At 53.6% G+C, this 20,952-nt stretch overlaps 1 protein-coding gene across 17 annotated transcripts in view; it reads left to right on the forward strand.

Moving 5' to 3' along the window:
• Positions 1-232: 232 nt before the first annotated feature.
• The window catches only part of ST3GAL3 (ST3 beta-galactoside alpha-2,3-sialyltransferase 3), a 212,305-nt gene continuing 191,585 nt past the window's right edge, over positions 233-20,952 (forward strand). For 7 of the 17 annotated variants that reach the window (XM_068952863.1, XM_068952869.1, XM_068952867.1 and 4 more), the window contains exons 1-2: positions 14,165-14,299; positions 14,773-14,917. In XM_068952863.1, coding sequence (XP_068808964.1) covers positions 14,803-14,917 — 115 coding nt within the window. In that variant the 5' untranslated portion in view covers positions 14,165-14,299; positions 14,773-14,802. Of the gene's footprint in view, positions 476-7,121; positions 7,301-7,710; positions 7,826-13,992; positions 14,057-14,164; positions 14,300-14,772; positions 14,918-20,952 lie in introns of those variants that run through there. The other 10 variants (XM_068952875.1, XM_068952879.1, XM_068952873.1 and 7 more) reach the window with 9 other exon arrangements.

Raw genomic sequence — 20,952 nt, forward strand, 5'->3', positions numbered from 1 at the left:
CTAGCTAGCTCTCGAGTGAGAAAGAGGAGATGGCTGCAGAGGGAAGACCCAGCTGCTGGTGGGATTTGGGGCCCAGCACATCGGGTTCAAGGACAGCTCAGATCACAGCTAGCTGAGCGGCTTGGGGGAGGAGTGTGTCAGCCCCTGCGTGCTCCTGTGCTCCTCATCAACACGTAGACCGGTCCCCAGAGACTTGCATCAGCCGGTCCTGCAGTAGGGCACCACGTGGAGGGGGCTTGCCCAGACACTGTGGGCCGTGCCCTGAGCTGGGGCTTCTTCCTGGGCTGCTGGCGCTGCCTCTCAGCAGCCCTGAGCGCATGGAGCTGGGAGCTATTTTGAGAGCAGCTGTGGGCCAGAGGAAGCAATGACTGCATCTGCTGCCTGTCACCGGCGGCTGCGGGGATGTCGGGGCGTCTGTCTGTGCTGAATACCCTGGCTGGGTGGGAAGCCTCCTCGCCGAGCCCTGCCAGTTGGGGTAAGTGCTTCCAGGGCAGGGCTGAGCGTGAGATGCGTCTGAGGCAGGATGCAAAGCACGGGCAATGGGGCTGGCAGCCAGCGCGCCTATCCTGAAATGGTCTGTAAGAGGCTCAAAGTCTTTCTGGCTCCGCTCCCCAGGCACGTCAGAGCCAGCCTGAGCCAGGCCCTGCTGCCCGCAGCCAAGGCGCAGGGTAATCCTGTGGCTGTTCCTTGTCTTTGCCTCTGCAAACCCAGCTTGCAGCAGGGCAAGAGAGCACCCGCGGGAGCGCTGGTGCTGGAGCTGGGGAAATCCTGCCTTGTGGCATCCCAGCAAGGCCCTTGGTCCTGCCCTGGCACCGTGCGTTGCCAGGGATGCTACCCTGTGTGTGCCAAGTCCTACAGCGGGGTTATTCATACGCATGGAGAGCAGCAGAGCCTGGACCCAGCGGGGTGACAGCTCTGCTGGGGGCGTCGCAGCTGTGCAGGGCGACAGTCAGGGAATCGGTCAGCGCCCCTGCATCTCTGGCAGCTCTGATGGGGCTCTGCTTGCTGGCCATCTTGCAAGCGTTGCTGCTTCCCGAAGCAGCCCTGCCTCCTGCCCTGAACCTCTGGGACCTGCAGTGACAGGCACGGGCTCTGCCTGCCAGCGACGTGCCCCTGCCAAGGCGAGAGAGTCTCTGCTCTGGGCTGCGTTCGTGCTCTTACCCTGTAACCGCGGGGGCTGTTCCTACGAGGGCTGGCACAGCATTTCTGGCTTCTCCTCCAGGCCTCTCTCTGCTCCTTTTCCCGCTCGGGTGGGCTTAGCAGGTGGACGATTGCCCTAGGCTTTGTGAGCAGCAGCCGCCCTCACTAGGGATTTAGGACGTGCAGAGATGGCAGGAGGAGTCGATGGCTTCGCCCTCCACAGCTGTGTGTTGCAGAGAGCGGTGCCAGCCCTCTTCACCAGCCTAGCTAAAAACTCAGCAGCTCTCAGCTGCTTGTGTGGGGTTTTTTGTGTTTTTTGTTTGTTTGTTTGTTTGTTTTTCTCCTGGTTCTTTGGCTTTCCCCCATGGGCTCAGTGCTGTGCCTACCCTCCTGCTTGGCCGACTGGCTCTTCTGCTTGGTGCCCCGATGGTGTTGATTGCCCTTGCACGCACAGCACAGTGAGCTTGGCTGCTTGCATCCACCTTTGGCGCAGCACGTTCACCAGTGCTAGGGATTCACCCCCATGGGCTCCCAAACCCCAATTCCCCTCTCCGCTCCCTCCTCAGTCCCGTGCACCCCAGGAAGGATGATGCCCATGGCACTGCCCGTCTCCCCTGGCCAGGAGCTCTGCTGCGCGGAGGCAGTCGGGCTGCCGTGCCGGTGTGCTTCACAGCCTGCACTAAACACGGCGCACAGCAGTGTGCAGACTTCCAAGGCAGCAGGAGCAGTAGCAGTGTCTGAGCATGGTACCCTGTGTCCTGCACGGTGCTGTGCCCAGGTGCAGAGGAGAGCCTGGAGCTGGGCAGCCCACGCAGCTGCAGAGCTGGCTCTGTCCAGGGCCGTCTGGCAGATAACCGCTCTGCCAGGGACTAGCAATTTCCTTCCACGTAACAGAGACTGTAGCACAACTGCCATCGGCCCACTCCCGGGATATTTTTAGGGTTGCCTGTACTGATGAGCAAGAGATGACAGCCTCGTTCCACATCCGGACCACGAGATGCCTCTCTCAGCCCTGCTCCAGGGCCAGCTGCCTGCTGCCTTGGGAGGAGCTCGGCTATCTAGCAAGGCTGCTCAGACCTGCAGCCTGGCCAGGGGCTCGAGGCACAGCCAGCCCACCAGGAGCACAAGAAAAAGGGAGCACAGGCTGCAAAGGCAACGCTACCCGCTGTGCCATCGCTGTCGGAGCAGTGCGAGAGAATAGCCAGGCAGGAGCTGATTGTACCTGCGCAGAGAGCTCATAGAGCTGGGAGACAGGAGGAAAAATGAGCATGCATGCAAATATGTATATATGTGTGTATGCGTGTATATGCAAGCACGCACCCACACTTCTGTTTTGAGCGCAACTTCTAAGAGTGAGCTAGGCTTGGGCAGGTAATACCATAAGCAGACTGTGAATATGGTAGTGAACACGGAGCAGAAGGAACGGAAACAAGACCTTGGCCTTGTGCATTTTCGCTGCTCTTGAGAAATCAGGTGAACAGATCCCTCAGGTTTTGCCAGCTTTGGAGCTGGTGGTTGTTCCTGGCTGGGGCAGAAGTATGTCAGGTATCTGAGCAGAAATTATCTTGTGGGACTGAAGCTTGGGCTGCAAAACACAGCACGTGGCCATTTGCTGCTGCAGAAACAGGGAGTCCCCTTTGGCTGGGGAGATTTTCTCCTCTGCAGGGCCCAAGGCTCCTGAAAGCATTACAGAGGAACAGATCCAAAAATCCCCTGCTGGGCAGAGCCCCGCTGCAGCCCAGCTGCCTGGCCCTGAGGGGGGGACCAGCTGGCGTTGCTGCCAGCCCTGCTGCAGCCACCAAAGCCTCTGCTCCAGGCTCACAGGCACCGTGGGCAGGAGCTGCTGGAGAAGGTGGAAACAGCTCGCTCTGGAAGCGGAGCAAAGGGCCCCCGGGTTGGAAAGCAATTGCTGCTTCCAAATGACAGTTATCCCCATGCTCCTGAGGGCAGAGGAGAAACTGGTGCTTCCAGGGCCTTTAGATGGTCCCTTGGCTTGGAAACGAGTGAGGTTGTGTTGGTGCTGCCCTCCCGGGCAAGATGCTTGAGGACGGGCGGTGCGGGGAAGGAGGCTGCCCCCTCTGCCCGGGCTCATCCCTACCCGGTGCCCCAGCGCTGCCAGGGACACCTGGCACGTGGCAGGAATGTCTTCCTGCGGGGGGGAGCAGGCACCTGTGTGTGTGTGTGTGTGTGTGTGCGCGTGCATGCGTGCTATTCCCTTTCGGGCTGCCATGCAGCTCTCTGCACGTGTGCTGTGGCACATCGCCGCGGGGAGGTGGCAGTGCCAAGCCACGGCTGTGTCCTGGGTGCTGCTGAAGGTGAGCAAAAGCTCAACATGTCTTTCAGTGCCCCAGGGCCAAATTGCCCCCCTCTCCCCTGCAGAGGGAGAGCAGAGCTGGGGTATGCTGCTCGGCTGGCTTCGTGCTGGGGTTCGCTCAGCAGCACGGGTGGTTTGTAGCTGCTGGACTGTCCAATCAGCGCCTGTTTGGGTTGCTGCACAAATAAGAGGTGCTAATCTGCCCCATCTCCCGGGAAGTGGTCTGACAGCGAGGATGTTGGTGGTAACGATGCCTCTTTCCGTTTAGCTTCCCCTGCTTTGTGGAAAGACCAGTCCTCCTGCTGGCTATTAACCCTTGTGGGTCAGCACCCAAAGGTGCTTCCTGCAGGTCATGCTGGTGCCCTGTGTTGCAAAGTGGCTACAAGCACACACAGGTTGCCCAAACGCTGAATCTCATAAAAGTGGAGAGCTCACAGCTGGCAGCAGAGCGTGAAAACCCTGGCTAGGTCCTGCAACGCAATGGTAGCACAATGCACGCCAGGGGCCCCAGCCCCTACACCCTCTCCCTGGCCCATGCGGCCAGTTTGCCCTGATGGCTCTGCACTACGGACCATCCTGTGGCAGATGGCTCCTCGCTTTCCTTCCCTTTTGCAAGGGGGAGAAGATGAGCACCAGCTGCCCCATCTTGCCGATGGGCCTCCAAAGCCCCCCGGCGCGGGAGCACCCGCTCCCCAGCCGGGTGGCAAGGACAGGCTCTTCCCAGAGCAGTGGGGAGGTGGGCCTGCAGGCTCCTTGGGGCGCCTGGGAGGGCAGCGCATGGGGCAGGTGTCCGAGGGGCCAAGGCCAGCCGCCTGCCAGCCATGCACCCCCCAGGCCAGGTGGGGGCTCTCGGGCCCGCGGGTGAAGCACCTGCGGCGGTAGCTCCGCACCTCCTCCCACTGCCTTCCAGGGACTGGCAGGATTTGCACAAAGGCAGCGAGTCATCTGGCTCCTTCCCTCTCCTCCCTCTGCTTGTCCTCACCCCCAGCCCTCTGCTACCTCTTTGCTCCTCATCCCGTTTCCAGACGGGGTCGCGCCACCCCCAGGGCCGGGTGCTGCTGTAGCCAGTGCAGCCTCTGGGCGAGCAGTTGGGGAGAGCACCTCTGTGCCAGGGTGCGCAGGGGTGCTTGGCAGTGCCCTGGCGCACGGCAGAGGGTTTGGAGAAGGCTCCGGTCGTCCACGCCGAGCCGGGAGCAGCCAGCAGCTCTGCAGACACCGCGACACCCTGGGAGCTGCTCACTGAAGCAGGTTGAAAGACCATCACGCAGTACAACCTGCATAGACGCTACTGCAAAATCGAGATTTTACGCCAAATTTTGCAAGAAACGGGGCCAGGAAAGACGACGTGAAACAACTTTTCCCAAAGGAGCGTGCTCATACCTGTGCCATCAATTATGCACCAAGCCGACTCGAACTGGCACGTGGGCCCCATTTATGTCTGAAATCATGAAAAACGACATCACGAAATTTGAAATGGGGCACGGCTCGGCCGCCGCGGGAATACGGCTTACTCAGGAGTGACGCTGGCTCGCAGCCATTTCCTCGGGGTGCACGGGGAAGAGATCAAACATGGATACACAAATTAGAGAAGTTTGTAAATCCTAACCAGGGATTGAACCAGCAGCATCATAAACCGTTGTGCTTCAATTGTGTTTTTAGGCGCTGGCTCTCTTGGACTTGCGCGGCAGAGATTAGCATGAGCACCAAAGCCTGCGACCGCGCTGCAGGAAAGTCACGGGGGTGCTGCTGGGCTGCTGCAGACGAGCGCGTGTTAAGATGCTTCAGTTCAGCGGGTGTCGGGGGCAGCGGGAGATAGGATGGGATTCACGTAGACATCGGTGAGAGGATCCAGCTACCGTGTGCCTCCACCGCCGCGACAGGCCAGCTGAAGTTAGGAAAAGGCTTTCTTGCTCCAAAACAATTAATTAAGAAAGTACTCAGGCTTGGAAATATGACAACAAAGGGTTGGAGCTGAGCGCTGCTGGGGGCGGCGCGTGTGCTTGAGAGCTGTGCGACACTGAGGAGCCGGGAGCTGGTCGGGCCGGACCATGATGCCCAGGTCTGTGAAAAACATGTGCATGGCCTGGAAGAGTGGATGGAGAAGCCTGTGCTCTGGCTGAGCCCCGCTGGCAGGTCTGGCGCTCGGGGTTACCCCCGACCTCCTTTGCCAGCGGCTCCTGGCGCTGTTCGGATGGGTGACAAGGAGCATCCCCAGCCGGGACCCAGCCCACCGCAGCCTCAGCCCCGCGCAGGCTTTCCCTGCAAGCTGAAGCGGAGGTGAAGGGCAAAGGGCCCAGCGCCATCCGGGGACGGGTGTCTGGAGGGCAGCTCAGGCGACCCGGCCCTCTCTGGGACAGGGGCTGTGATCAGATCAGGGGCGAAACCGCCACTGTGGCCGCACGGGCAGGCCTTCTTCATGTCCGAGCCACAGATGTTGTTGGGAAGTTAAATTAAAACTCCAGACCATCCAATCTCATTTTAAAGCTGCTGAGCAATGGGGCTGGCTACCCCCTGCAGTGTTCGATGGCCGTGCTGCTGAGACATTTAATTAATTTCAAGCTTGATTTTTTCCATCTGCAGCTCCCAGCCGTTGGGTCTCGTGCTTTGCTCTGCCAGGCTGAAATGCTCCAGGGTGGTGTTGCTGCTGGTCAGGTTTTCCATGACTGTTCTGAAGTTAGGACAGCTGAACTGGACATAAAATTGGCTTTGCTGGTGCCGTAGAGAGAGCAAGGGCTCTGAGAGGCAAGAGCACTACCCTTCTTCTGCTTGCAAATCCCCTCCGCACGTCTCTGGCGCACGGTGTCTCCCAGCCAGTGTGCTGGGATGCAAGCTCGTAGCAGAAAATGTGTGTGGAGACAGCTGTCTGTTTTTCTGGCTTTTTTTTTCTTTATTTCCTTTTTTTTTTTCCTCCTCCTGACGCTTTCCGGGAGATCCTCCATCTCCTGGTACAAGCTGTCCTCCTTGTATCTTAATCTGAATTCAGGGCTATTTAAAATGCACTGTGAATTGTGATAATTTTATCAGACAGTTCAGATCACTCTGTAACAGCAAGCAGCCTGTTCATTATTTGTACTATCCACAAATTTAAGCCTTCATCCTGTCATCGAGATAATTGATTTTAAAAACTATTAAATGGCATTGGACCAGGAAACCGTCTCTAGGGGTCCAGTTAGGTTCCCATTTGTTGATGTCTCCCCATTAAAACTTGGCTCACTGACAGACCTCAAAATGTAGTTGTTAATGAATTTAGCTGTTAATCTAACGTGAGCCTTATTAATTCTTTATAATACACATTTTTAATTTAAAAAATCTACGTCACTGTTGAACACTAGAAAAGCCCAAGTGTGCTATATAGATGCTACTGCCTTTATCTGCTGGACCTTTCCTTTTGTGCAAAGGCAACGAGTTTTTTTAGAACGCTCAAGTTCTACGAAACCGCATCTGTGATGCCCTTAGCTATGTTTTTGGCTTCCCAGTGACAAAACCCCAAACCTAAATTCAGGTGTCTCTCCTGTTTCTTTGCGTGTTGCTTTTGCTCTTTTTGAGCCAAAGGGTTACCCTGGCCACCCTCCAGCCCAATATTTGTTAAAAATTAACACTTGTGGGTCAAAGGAAACCACAATTGCATCATCAAAATGTTTTGTGCAAATTATCCGGCCTGTGGCACAAACATGCCCGGTTTCGGGAGCTGTGGCCTCTCCTCGCCCTGCTGTGGTGCAAACGTCCCACTCCAGCTGCGGAGCTCCGTGAGATCGGGCCACTCCTGCAGGTCCCTTCGAAGGAGGATACGGACAGCGGTTGGAAAGTATCTGCCTCCCCTACGTTGCTGTTTCAGCTATTTGTAAGGTCTGAAAGGGGCCGGGGTGATGCCTGGGTGAGGGCTTGGGGCAGAGCCAGCAGCTGCTGTCCTTGGGCTCGCGGTAGCCAAAGCGAGCAGGACTCCCTGGGTCTTTCTGGGCCATCGGTGTCCGATCCAGGTTCATGGCCCTTCCAGCTTTAGTTGTCTCAGAAGATCAGGTCTATTTAGAAACGATCTCAGAAATTCAGGTCTATCTGGTATTGCTTTCCTCCACACCTCTGTTTGTAAAAAGCCACCTTTCCCATCTGCCGCGCTTGGAGTGGTCGCAGCTGATGGCCTCAGGGACAGCAATCTGTTTTTGCGCTCTCGGCCCAGGAGAGAGGTGGCGATCGCAGAAGGAGCTGGGCCGTTTCGAAGGCTACGCATCATTTGTGTAATCGGCTGAAGTGCAGTCGCAGATTTGTGATAGCTGATGACAGCGAGTGGCCTGGGAAAAATCTCCAGTTTCACTCCCAGGTCTCAAGCGCATCAGACTCGGGCAGCTGCTGAGGAAAAAGAAAACCCTTGGAACGGTAAATACACAAGGAACATTTGAGCTGTCTTCTTTACAGAACAGGATTAAACGTGGGAACTCCACCCAGCGTATTGTTTTACTGGGCTGTTTTCACAGCGCATAGCACACTAAGTGGTGCACCAGCTTCCTGAGTGACTGCTGTTACTCAAGGCACGTTATGTAAAATGTTAAGAGGCATTGTGTAATATTTCCCCAGTTTCACACCCAAATTGGGCTGAATACCAGCAGGTGCTACCTGTGTTGGTCGCCTGATTTCATAGCACAGTGGCCGATGAGAGCCGGGACGCCTGCTCGCAGAGAGCTGGCCAGCTCCGCGTCCGGCCCCGACGGGCCACGTGCACCCTCGGAAAAATGCTTGGAGCAGGAGGCTCCGGCTGCCCGGGTGAAATAACTACCGGGAGGAGGGAGTGGGAGGGAAATCCCGCCAGGCTCTGCCTGCGAACGGTTTCTCCGGCTGCCCCCCGGCCACCGGCGTGCCGGCAGAGCGCCGGTGGATGTCGGGCCCTCCGTGGCGCTCGCCGCAGGTGCAAACCCAGCATTTGCAGGCTGCTCCGAGAAGGCGCCAGCGTGGCAGCCGAGATGGGACGGGGCGAGTTGGGACCCCGGGAGCGGAGGTGTCACCGTCGCCCTGCTCCGCCTTTCAGGGGCCTGGACGCGTGGGAGCGAAGGTGCTGCGGGCGCGAACGCCTGGTCCTGGCAGACTGGGTCAAAGCAGCTCTTCAGGACAGAGAAGAGGAAAAGGCAGATGTAACCCTCATGTTAAAGCATTAGTGGGGCTTATTGTGGGATGCTGTAGCTTGGAAAGATGCAGGAAAATCAGGGAGGGTGTGTAGAGCAGAGAAGCAAAATAATGGCTTGAGGGTGGGGGGGAAAAGCCTGGCAGTATGAGAATTAAGGAACTCAATATATCCAATTCATTGGAAAAAGGGCTGAGAGGGAGCTTGCCTGCAGCATGTGTGTCATGTCAGAGTGAGAAAACACCAGGCTCTAAAAGCTCCTTTAATCAAGCAGGAGGCAGAGCAAAATGGTGCGTCTGCAAGCTGGAGCCAGGCTCAGAGATGTGGGTTGCTCCTCTAAAAGTGAGGCTGATGGGCTCCTGAAAGAGAGCCAGGGGAGCTGGGGTTCTCCAGCTTTGTGTCTTAAAATCAAGCCTAGCTCCTTTCTTGGAAAATACGCGTGAGCCAAACAGGATGTATTGGAATTAACGCAAGAAGATGAGGGGCCGAGCGGTGCTCCGGACAGCTGCTCGGAGCAATACAGCCGACCGTCGGAAAGGACCATTCGATCGCTCCGTATCAGAAAGACTCTGGGGAACGTGGCCTGGTCGGGCAGATAGCAGCGGCGTCTGTTAGTGCAGGCTCCGGGTGTCTATCTGCGCGTGCAGCTGTAAGGGTGACTCGCTTCTGTTGAAGATATCTGGAGGGTGGCAAAATTTTTCAGCCAAGTTCTGCTTGTTTTTGAACTTGTTTCCCGTGGGACGGCCGATGGTACACTTGAATGTTTCTGCTCCCCCGGTGGCTAGGGCACTAGGAGGCATAAAGTGCTGCCTGCAGACTGATCACACTGTTCTCCAGAGCTAGAGCCTACTCTTAAGAATAATGTGTAGCGCATGTATGAGGTAAAACAAGTTGGGCCGGAGAGATAAAGACAACATAGCAGCGTGTTAGAGCCCAGATTGCATTCCCGGAGGTAATCTCCATCTAGCTGTTAGTGCAAAGAGACCTTCCCTGCAGTATTTAGTTAATAATAAAATATTAAATTAGTTAGTATCAAATCTGATTTGATGACATGTAATTTGGGGTGAAGGCTTACAGTGTGAGCGCTGGAGCGAGAATTGTTACAGGGCAGCGCGTCGAGGCGCGATCAGCAGCCTCGCTACCGGCGGACTCCGGGGGGTCGCCTCTGCATATTGTGCAACTAACAGGAGTAGTTACAGCCTAACTTTCTTTACTGATAAGAAAAGAATACATAGACGTTATTTACCTTTACGTGTCACACACGATGATGTGCAGCCCAGCCATCATAAACCAAAAAAAGCAAACGGCGTGCTTTCGAGGCAAACGCCCCGGCCGCCTTCAAACCCCACACGTGCGGCGAGTTTGCAGGGCGGTTTCGGCAGGCGCAAGTGAGGCTCCTTTCGGAGGCAGCTGAAGGTCGCCCCGATGCGCCCAGCCCCGGAGGGCACGCGAGTGGCTGAACCCGACCCGCGCGCGTTACGGGGGCTCCCGTCGAGGGGACGGGGTGGCGTCTAGTCCAGCGCCCCGAGCCGCCTGCAGGGAAACGGCCCCTGGGGAGACGCGGAGGGAACGGCGCCGCCTGCTCCGGCCAGGGCACCCCGTCCCGCCGTGCCGTCGCCTGCACACGCGGCCACGTCCCCGTCGTTCCCGGAGTCGTTTTTGCAGCTCGCGGGCCAGCGGTGCCCTGGGAAACGCTTTGCAAACACACAGGCGGACGCGGGGCCGGGCCCAAGGCTTAGCGGGTCGACGGCCAGCCGGTTTCGGTAGGCCAGGACGTGCTAGCGCTCTTGCCCTCTCACTTGGTCAGTTTTACCGGAAAAGCTCCAGAGCCTTCTGGAAAGCAGCGTGGCAATATGATAGGATTTAATCAGACTTAATTATTCCCCCGCTGTCTATCTCCTAGCAACATCCAGCTTGACATCTGCCCGCGAATAGCATGTGTAAGCTAAGGAGGGACATGTTCAGACTAAAGCCCTGCTACTCGAACCATCACGCCACTAATCATTGCTTTAATTCCTCTCGCGGCTGTTAGGCAGCTGCCGGCTGATGGTACCCGATTTCCATAAACGCTCGGCTCTCGGCTTCCTAGCTTTTCCCAGGCTGGCAGGAAATCTGACTTCTCTCTGGGCTCCTTCCAGCGCGCGGACACCTGATAGCGCGGGGTAGAGTTTCCCGAGCCACCGACCCGGGCCGTGCAGCGAGCCCCAGCCGTGTCGCTATCTGTCCGGGCGAAGGAGGTCGTCGCTTATCTGGCTCCTTGTCGAAATCAGGTCGCCCGCTGCTCCTGCCCACCACGTGCTTCCCAACCGCAGCGCGCGAGCGGCAGAGTCGCGCCGGGAGTCTCCGCGCCGCCGCCGGGGCGGTGGGAGGCGGAAAGAGGAGCCGGGCGGCTGAAGGGGCCGGCAGGACCGCGGCCAGGCGGAGGCGAGGCTGGCGGGGCGGGAGCCGCACTGGGGCCGGGGGACGGCAACGCCTGGGCACGACCCTTCGGCGGACGGCCGGGGCAGCGGGGCAGTGCCCGGCGGGCGGCGGTGGTGCGTGGGCTCGGGCGCAGCCGGAGCTGCCTCAGCACCCTGGCGTGCACGTGGCTTTGCGTTTTCCTTGTGTCCTTAGCGCACCACGGAGGGTGGAGATGGGAAACTGCTGGGTTCCCGTCCTGTCTCGGAGGTGGATGTTTGCTTCTTACGGTGTCTTTTTGCTTAGAAGACTTTGTCTCCAGCATCCCCGACTGCTTCTTTAATTCTTTATCGGCCCCCTCCCTGCAGCAGCTTGTGCTGGCGCTTTTCCGTTGCCCTGGGCCAGAAGGGTGCGGGGGTGCAGGCAGGTGGGAGGCCGTGCCGCGCGGCCGCGGTGCTTGCTGGGCAGCCGTGCCCCGAGGCGGGGAACCGCACCGGCAGGGCAGGCGCGTGGAGCGGGTCGGGGCTGCGGGGCCCCGGGCGGGCTGCTGTGCGCCGGCGGCCGAGGCGGTTTGGGCGGTTGGGCGGTGCGAATCCCGGGTGCTGGTGCTGTGGCACTGTGCTGCCCTTGGTGGGTGTGCAGTGCTTTGAGGGGCTGCAGCCGGTGGAGGCAGGGCAAAGCAGTGAGCCAGTGCGGTGGATGCTAAACTAGACTGTGCAGTGAGGCTAGGTGCAGCGTAGTGCCTGGAGGCTAGACAAGGTCGGGCGGTGCAAGGCAGCGGGGGTAGGCTGGAAGCGCTGCACAGGGGCTGCAGGCGAAGCTGGGCACTGCATGGCCGTGGGCGGAAGCCGGTGGTTGCAGGCTGGGCGGTGTGGTGCCGTTGCTGGAGGGAGGTGCAAGGCAGTGATTGAAGGGCTGTTCAACGCAGCAGTTTGGGGGGGGGGGAGGGTCATGCAGTAGTTGGAGCTTGGGCAGTGCGATGATAGGAAGGAGACGCAGTGCACTGCAGTGCAGTGACTGGAGGCTAGGCAATGTGGTACAGTTGGGGATGCAGCCAATAGGAGGGAGATGCAGTGACGGGGAGGTGTGGCACAGTGTAGTCACCACAGTATGGTGCAGAGGTTGGAAGGAGGCAAAGGGAGGTGCACTTACTGGAGCCAGGCAGTGTGGCACAGTGTTTATAGGTGTCACAGCTGCAGGTAGTTGCAGTGGTGTGCAGTGCAGAGCTGTGGCAAGAGGGATGGTGGAGTGCAGTGCTTGACAGGAGGTACAGTGACTGGAGGTGCTGTGGGTACTGTGATTATTGGAAATAACAGTGCTGTGCAGTGACTGGAAGTGGTGTAATGCAGGGCAGTGATTTGGGGAGGTTGCATGGACTGTCACGCAATGATTGGCGGTGGTGTGGAGCAGTGCCAGGCAGTGATTGGAGGGGGGGGGTAGCATAGTGATTGGAAGGCTGGTGCAGTGGCTGGGGGGGAGTAATGTGGTGCTGTGACTGGATGCAAGGCAGTGCTGTGCAGTGATTGGAGGTATGATGCAGTGATTAGGGGCACAGTGCGATGCAGTGATTGGAGGTGCTGGAAGGCAGTGTACGACTAGGGGTGCAATGCAGTGACTGGAGGTGGGACCATGTGGTACAGTGATTAGAGGGTCAGTGCCAAGCACTTTTTGGAGGAGTGCCATGCTGTAATTGGAGGGTGGGCAGTGGCATGCAGTGATTGGAGGGGATCAGTGTAGTGCAGTGATTAAGGGTGTGGGGTGCAGTAATTGCAGAGGTGTAGTGTGGTGCAGCGATTGGAGGGAGTATGGTGCTATGACTGGAGGGGGGACTGCAGTGATTGGGGATGCAGTGTAGTGATTGGAGAGGGGCAGTGCTGTGCAACGATTGAGGGGATGTGGTGCAATGATTGGAGGGAGCCATTGCAGTTCACTGAAGGGGTGCAGTGGACTGATTGAAGGAGGCCAGTGTGGTGCAGTGATTGAGGGAGGTGCAGTGTGCAGTGATTGGCAGTGCAGTGTGGTCCAGGTGCAATGACTGCAGGGAGTGAAGGTGCAGTGCTTGGAGGTGCAGTGCTGTGCAGACACAGTGCTTGGAGGGAGCAGTGCAGTGTAGTGCTTGGAGGGATAGTGCAGTGCAGGTTCATTGCTTGCAGGGGCAGTGCAGTGCAGGTAAGGTGATTGAAGTGCAGTGCCGTGCAACTGCAGTGCTTTGAGAGGCAGTGTGGTGCAGTGTGGTGCAGTGTAGTGATTGGAGGGGCAGTGCGGTGCAGGTGCAGTGATTGGCGAGGGCAGTGTGGTGCAGTGCTCGGAGGGGCAGTGCAGTGCAGGTGCAGTGATTGGAGGTGCAGTGCAGATGCAGTGATTGGCGAGGGCAGTGTGGTGCAGTGTAGTGCAGTGCAGTGATTGGAGGGGCAGTGCAGTGCAGGTGCAGTGATTGGCGAGGGCAGTGTGGTGCAGTGTTCGGAGGGGCAATGTGGTGTGGGTGCAGTGCTCGGAGGGGCAGTGTGGTGCAGTGCTCGGAGGCACAGTGCGGTGCAGGTGCAGTGATTGGAGGTGCAGTGCTGTGCAGGTGCAGTGATTGGCGAGGGCAGTGTGGTGCAGTGCTCGGAGGGGCAGTGCGGTGCAGGTGCAGTGTAGTGCGGTGCAGGTGCAGTGATTGGAGGGGCAGTGCGGTGCAGTGATTGGAGGGGCCGTGCTCTCCGCGCATGCGCGCCGCGCCCCCGCCCTGCCGCAGCGCTCCCGGAGGCGGGAGGGGGGGCGCTGGGGACCCTTAGGCTCCAGACCCCCTCCCGCCGGCCCGCGATTGGCTGCGGGTGACGCCCCCCGCGCCTCTCTATTGGCCGGCGGGACGCACTCCGCCATTGGCCGGCGGGCCCCGCTACGCGGGCGGGTTGGCGGCGCGGCATCCCGCCCCGGCGCCCCATTGGCGGGCGGCGGCCCCTCCGCGCGGCGGCGGCGGCGGCGGCGGCGGCGGCGGCCGGTCCCGCTGCGCCGGGGGCGGCATGGCGGCGCCCGCAGCCCCGCGCCCGCGGGCCGGAGCCGGAGCCGGAGCCGGCGGCCGAGCGCCCAGGGGCGGCGGCAGCGGCGGCGGCCGGGTGAGGAGCGGGCGGCGGCTGAGGGCGGGCGCGGCCCGGGGGGCTGTCTGAGGGCGGCCGGGCCCCCTGAGCGCCCGCCGCGGCCCAGGCCCGGCGCCGCTGCCGGCGGCTGCGCGGGGAGCCCGGGAGGGCGTCGGGGCCGCCCGTTGCCGGGCAGCGGAGCGGGCCGGGACGCTCCGTCTCTGCGCCTCCGCTCGGCCTTCTCTGAGGAACGCTGCCGCCCGCCGTAACGGCCGCCTTCCGGTGCGTTTGTCCGCTCGGCGCCGGGCTCCGCGGCGCGGTTCAGAGGCGGCAGGGCGGCGGCGGGCGGCCGTTAGAGCCGGAGCGCGGCCCGGGGGGCTCCGCTGGGCGCCGAGCCCCTCCCGGGGCGGCCGCGGGGGGAGCCGCCGGCCGCAGCCCCGCTCCCCCCCGCCGAGGCCGGTTGGGCCCCGCTTGGCGAGCGGGCGCTTCCCCGAGCCTCTCCGTGCTGTGTCATCGGCAGGGGAAGCCTTGCCCCTCGGCGGCGGGCGGGCTGCGGTGACGCCGGCAGCGGCAGCCGGGGCCTCCCGCCTCTCCCGGCAGGGAAGGAGCAGCGGCGGCTCAGCGCGGCGGTTGGTATTTCACCCGCGGGCAGCTGGAGCGTCTTGCCCTGAGGAGAGTACCGCGTGGGGCGTGTGCCTCGGCGGGGTGACGACCGGAGGAGGGGATTCAAACCTCGACCTGTTTCTCTTTCCCAGGTCATGTAGAGGAGCAGATTTCATCTGAAGATGGGACTGTTGGTGTTCATGCGGAACCTGCTGCTAGCCCTCTGTCTCTTTCTGGTACTGGGATTTCTGTATTATTCTGCTTGGAAGTTGCACCTTCTCAAATGGGAGGATTCCAGTAAGTATAAGCACGGTAACTCTTCTCAGCCTCCCTAATAATGCCTCTAAAATAGTTGCTACGTACTGAGGTGGTTCTGATTTACTAGTATTAGCGGGATGTGATTAAGCCCAAGCAAATGCTGGAGTTCTCTCGTGTGCTTAAGGGGTGGAATTTGTGATTACCTAATGCTCTTTATGGCTTTCCTTTTATTACTGAGCACAAAAGCAGGTTCATGCTCTATAAATCTAGTATTAGAGACTTCAGTTCGCAAAATACTTTGTTTTAGTTTATGATTCTTAATTGTCAAAATTAAGTAAGCTTGTGCACTGAGGCTTTTGTTTCCTGAATCTTTTTGTATATTTTAAGTACCCTTTGTTTTTTAGCAAATACCTATGATGAGGGTTTTTTTTTTCTCTGCTGGAATTTGATTTCTTTCTCTAATCATATGTACTAGTTATCTCATCGTCTTACTTCGTCCTTCAGAAATCCTTATCTTCCCTTTATCTTCTACCATATTGTCTGCCAAATATCTGTCGTCTAAAATGATGTGTCTCAACCTTTTTAAGTCCAAAGGGACGTCTGACCTCGTAGAATACAATCTGAGGATTGTACTGGGCAGTAATGCCACAGGAGATTTTAGATGCAATCGGATATAAATTAGGCTTGACTTTGAATGCTCAGTTACTGCTTTTATTTTTCCTTGTTTTCCATTTTCTTGCTTGCACGTGAGAATTGTGTATTGCAGCTATTGAAATAAGCGAACAATTCCCCTCCCCCCACCCCAAAATACAAGCCAGCTTTTTTTGAAGCTATTTCATGGGCTTTTTCAGAAGTGTCGCAGCTGAGCAGTGCTCCCTGGGTCAGAGGCTGAGAAACGCTGATCCAGAAGAACTGTTCTTCTGTCGGGCCAAAAACTATCTGTCAAATCCCATGTTCACTGTATTATGTTTCTTTGCATTGCTGGAGGTTTCTGTTGCAATATTTTTATTAGACTTAATTGTGTTTTTGCCCCTCTGTTTTTTGTTAGATGTTGTAAGGCGTTTTGTCTGTTAACAGATGATGACTTGGAAATGCCTTTCCACTGATACAGTGACTTTGACAGAAGGACTGCTAAGAAGTCCTGTTCTAGAACAGGTAGCGGAAGAGTGAATTTATAAGATGACAAACATGGTGTCTTTCTGGGCAGAGATTTTTTTCTTCAGGAACGTGCTTAAGACATTGGGAGTCCAAATATTGATTGGGATCTCTTGAAAATTAGTACCTTTGTCAGTGATATATGGAAAATTACTTTATAGATTGAAAATAAGCACAGAATATAGTTAAAAGATCAACTTTGATGTATCTGCTACCGCATGACAATTTGTTTTGAAATTAGAATACCTGTTGTCCTTTGCTTCCTTCACAGCACCAGAAATTGTCAGGGCTTTCCAAGACCTGTGAAAAGACTTCAGGCCACAACTTGCATGTGACCTTTGTTTACTTGTGGAAGAGCTTTGTGCTTAAATGACATGTACCAAGGTGCTGGAATGGGTTCTGAATTTCTTTGGGTTTTGCTTCTTTGGTCTGCCCGTGTCTAGTTCTAGCTGCCATTTTAAACGATGTCAGTCTCTTGGGGGTGGAGGGAGGTCGCTGCTTTGTCTTTTGATACAATGTTGCAAATTTGTAGGCAAAACATTGTCAGTTTTTAGACGCAAACGTTTTTATCAGAAGAGCTCCCTTTGGGTTGCAGGGGGCTAGAGTAATTTTTGTTGAGTGTACTGGCTGGTTTCAGATGCCCAGGATGTTCCAACAGGATAGGACAGGATCACCATGAGCTGATGTCACAGACTTTTTGTTAGCTGCCTGTTTCTATTTCTTGAATCTTGTGTTTAAAATGTGTTCTTCGCTTATTCTTGGAAGGTGAAAAATAGTAAGTTTATTGAACACATACAAAGCATTGACAGTGCTTTTAAGACTTGGCTTATTGACCTTCATCAGTTGCCACAACTGAAAGGAAGCGATGGTACAGCTTATATCTTTTAGAAACTTTTATGGATGTGTACTTCTCAAAATATTACTGTAAACAGCAATATACAATTTTATATGGCTACTTTTGAAAGCAGTTACGGAGCTACTAGTTTTCTGTTGATTTTTTTGGAGTTCTCTATGTATCCAATAATATTTTATTTATCACATAATTTTATAAGTGAGAAATTTATGCACAATTTAAGTATAAATTAAAAATTTCGGGAGACTCTCGTACGAAGAGTTAATGTTAAGCTTCTATAAATAAGTATTTGGAAGTTAACAGTTGACAAAAAGGAAATTGCTTTTCAAGCGTTATTAGGCCTCCTTGAGCATATGTAATATGAAACGATGTATAATGGTGCAATTATACCTTCTGTTTTATTTTCCCCTAATGGGAACCTTGTATGATTCAGTGCACAAGATAGGTGATGCTTGATGGCTGTTGTTATTTCTTTATTTTCTTATAATTCGGTGTGTGGCTTTATGATTGATATGATAACGCTGATATCTAAAACTGCAGAAATAAATTAGGTGTGTTAGTTCTTGAGTGTTTAATGATCTTAAGAATATTGCTTTTATGTTTAAGTTATCTTCCTGTTAAATTACTTTCTCTTTTGTTGTGATCAGTGCCTTTATTCTGGGTAACAGAACACAGAGTTACTAGGTAACTCCCTAGCATTCATCTTTTCTCTGGTCCTTTCTTCGTGCTAGTGGACGCATGAAACTGAGCTAACCCTGACATCTGAGACTCTTGCAATCTCTTCAGAGACTGCAGTTTTAGTAAACTTGACTCCTTTAATATTGGGCACAAACAAATCTGTCATGGGAGATGGTGAAAAATATTTGCTTATTTCCTGCTTATGTAATTTGTTCTCTCAATACTTCAGAAAACGCCTTGTGTACTTTGCTGTTATGGATGCATTTGAATGGTAACTCCATAAGGAAACTAGTCATGCTGAGCCTTGGATGTTTGTGTATTTAACTGCTGAAGTAAATTAATGGATAAAGTACGTTGTTTATTGCCGCTTCTGACACCTCCAAGAAAGGAGGCTAGACTTCTGGATATAGTGAAAGATATACGTGAATGTCTCTTGTAGTGTCCCCGCTTAACTTCAAATTTCTCCTCCTTGAGCAATGCCTTAGTAAGCTTTGAGAGACTGTTCTCCTTAATGTGTAACTGTACACCTTGCCAAAGTACAGAGGAGAGTGGAAAAGAATTAATTCTCTAAGCCTTATCTTCCCTGTGACAAGAGGAGATTGAATTCAGCTAATGTGAACTAATTAAGGTTGAATTAAGTTCAGCTGCTTGTCTCATTCAAGACAAACCTCCAGTGACTATTAGCCCTCTCTTACCCTTGGAGTAAGGAATGGTGTGACTGGCCTACCTTTCCCTGAGCCTTGTTTCATGTTTGTGGTAGTATACAGTTAGCTCTCAGAGCAGTAGTTCAGCACAGCGCACAGAGGCATGTAGCACAGTGTGAATGCGAGAGGGGATGTGAGTTTTGATGATCACTGGAAGGATATGAGCAGTGGTTAGGACAGAGGTAAGCTTTCAGTTTTCCTTTTCTTTTTTTTTTTTTCCTGATTACATGTTCCTTGCTTGTGTGTTCTTCCCACACAGGGAGCATTGACAGATAGTGCAGCCCTCTGTTTAAGAGTGTCAAGTTGGGGGTGTGCGAAGTATATAGAAATGGTAACCTGGTGTGGGAGATGAAGAAGAAAATAAGAAGGTTGTATCAGGTTTAGCTGTCCTGTACAATCTAGATGGTAAATTTCAAGGGAATGCTTATGGAATAACGGTAATGACAGGAGCAGGTTTTGAAGGTAGGGGATGTGCACTGCCGCTTCTTCCCTAAACACTTTTTCCTATGCTTTCCAATAGTCTGCTGCATTTGGCCCTGAGGAGGAAGGAAAATGGTATCTGTGTGACTGTGGAGAAGACAACACATAGGAAGAAGACCCAGCATGTTTAGAGAGTAGAATGAGATGGTCTTGCTGACAATGCCCCTGGGTTTGCTTTATCAGCTTGGAGGAATGCATTTTTTTTACCCCTAATTGTAAAGGACAGAGTATAGTCATGTTAAAATTTAATGCTGATGCTTGTTACTTAAGCTGGTGCGTGCATATAGCTGACTTTGCAATTTATGAAATACGTTGTAAGGAGCGAATGATTCCATTAAAAAATGTCCTGGTTATGAAAATATTGGACTCATTCTCCCAGGCCAGCATTTTTTTTTTTGCTAATTTAGCTTCTCAAGGTATTGGAACATACCTGGGACAAGGACAGCATGTGATGCTATTTTCCTGTTTTATTATATTTCTGCATACATTGGCATAGAACTATTACAAAAAACACGTATGCAGTGTTTTAGGTACTTTTCCCAGAACGTAATAAGATTTGTAACTATAGATTATGAGCTTCTGAGTTTGAATGTGGCTTTTGAAACATCCTGATGTATTTTCTGCTGGTGACACTGTAGAGAAATCAACAAGTCACTAGTCTTTCATCTCTTGCTCAGGGTTATTTCCAACTCTGATTTTATAAAGACAGCCAAAGAGATAAAGCTATGGGAAAATGATTTTTCTAAAGGTATTTTAGGACCCTTATCCTTGTTATTCTTTTTCTTAATGTCTGTTTCTATGGGAACCAAGGAGACATAAACAAGCAAAACTGACTCACTTCTCGTTGCAGGTTTTTTGTCTGCTTGCATTTCTATGGAAACCAATCTCACAGCAAATAAGGCTAAATTAATGAAAAACAATTAAACCTTCATCTTTAATATAACTGTGGATTTTTCTCCTGGTATATCTGTTAACTTTTGTGTTAAAATGTTCCTAGGACTAAGGCAGTGCTGAAGAAATTGATTTTCACAGGATTTTTACAGGATGTGCATGTTCTTTCTTGTGTGGCTGAAGCGTCACAGCATGTGTGATTGAACACAGTGTGGGTATAACTGTAGTATCTTGAGTAACTGGGAGACGGTCTTGTATATGCTGACATCTGCTTTCTTTCCATTCTGTTGTTTATTGGCTAACGAATGAAAAAACAGTCCGTGTGTGAACAGCAAGGCCAGAGACAAATTTGTTAGTGGAAAGGGACGTGTAACACCTTCCTATCCGGACCTCCTTTGCTGGGAGTTACTGATGCACGCTACTTTTTCCCGAAGAAGGGAATGCAGGAGTGCTCCTTGTTGTTTTCAGGCAAGTCAGCTTGGTATTGAGAGCTTAAAAGTGGCTTGAGCCAGCCTGGCTGAATTTGTGGTTAGGTGGGTGAGGGAGGATATCCTTTTTTCACTCTAGAATTATGGAGCAGTCATTCCCCTGTGGTGAGGGGTGACAAGCAAATGCGAGTGGTAACTGTATCAGCTGCTCGGTGTCTGTCTATTGCCTTGGCCTTAGGGTTTTCTGTTTCTTCTTTACAGTAGACTTTACTCCTGTTGCTGCTTCCCAGACTGAAAAGCCTGATAGACTTTAAACTTGTGGGCGTTAGCTTCTTTAAAAATTTATTTTGGACTTTCTTTGCAGTACTGTAAGTTTCCTGAAACAGTTCTTGCTCTGCTTTGCAAGAACATCGCTGAGATGAATTTTTGTGGATTTACTAATGTTTGAATTATTAGTAATTTTAAGGCCTGCTTCATTTACTCAACTGTTCTGTGGTCTGTGTTAGTACCGTACTCATTGCACCAGAATTGAGAACAAATGTTTAGAAAGTTCTCATAAAATGGATCCAGCTATAGATTTTAGGAATCTCTTTGCTGCTTTTCAGATGCCTTTGAGTACTGAGAGTGCTTTTTGTCATAAATGTACAAAATAGAGAGTAATATTATGAAGGCAGCAGTCAGTATTGGAAATAAAGATGTAAAATAGGTGTTAAAACAACAGTTGCCTGGTAAAGTAGCTTAACTTCTGTGATTCTGTGAACTTTACTAAGAATTCTCCTATTGGGCTGAAACATTCCACTTGCCTTCAACTTGAAACTGAAAAACTTATAGTACTGACTATGGTGGATGATCCTCTTATCTGTGAACAGAATACTGAAAAATGGA

This window comes from Struthio camelus, chromosome 8 (assembly GCF_040807025.1).
Source record: "Struthio camelus isolate bStrCam1 chromosome 8, bStrCam1.hap1, whole genome shotgun sequence".
NCBI classification, from domain to species: Eukaryota; Metazoa; Chordata; class Aves; order Struthioniformes; family Struthionidae; genus Struthio; species Struthio camelus.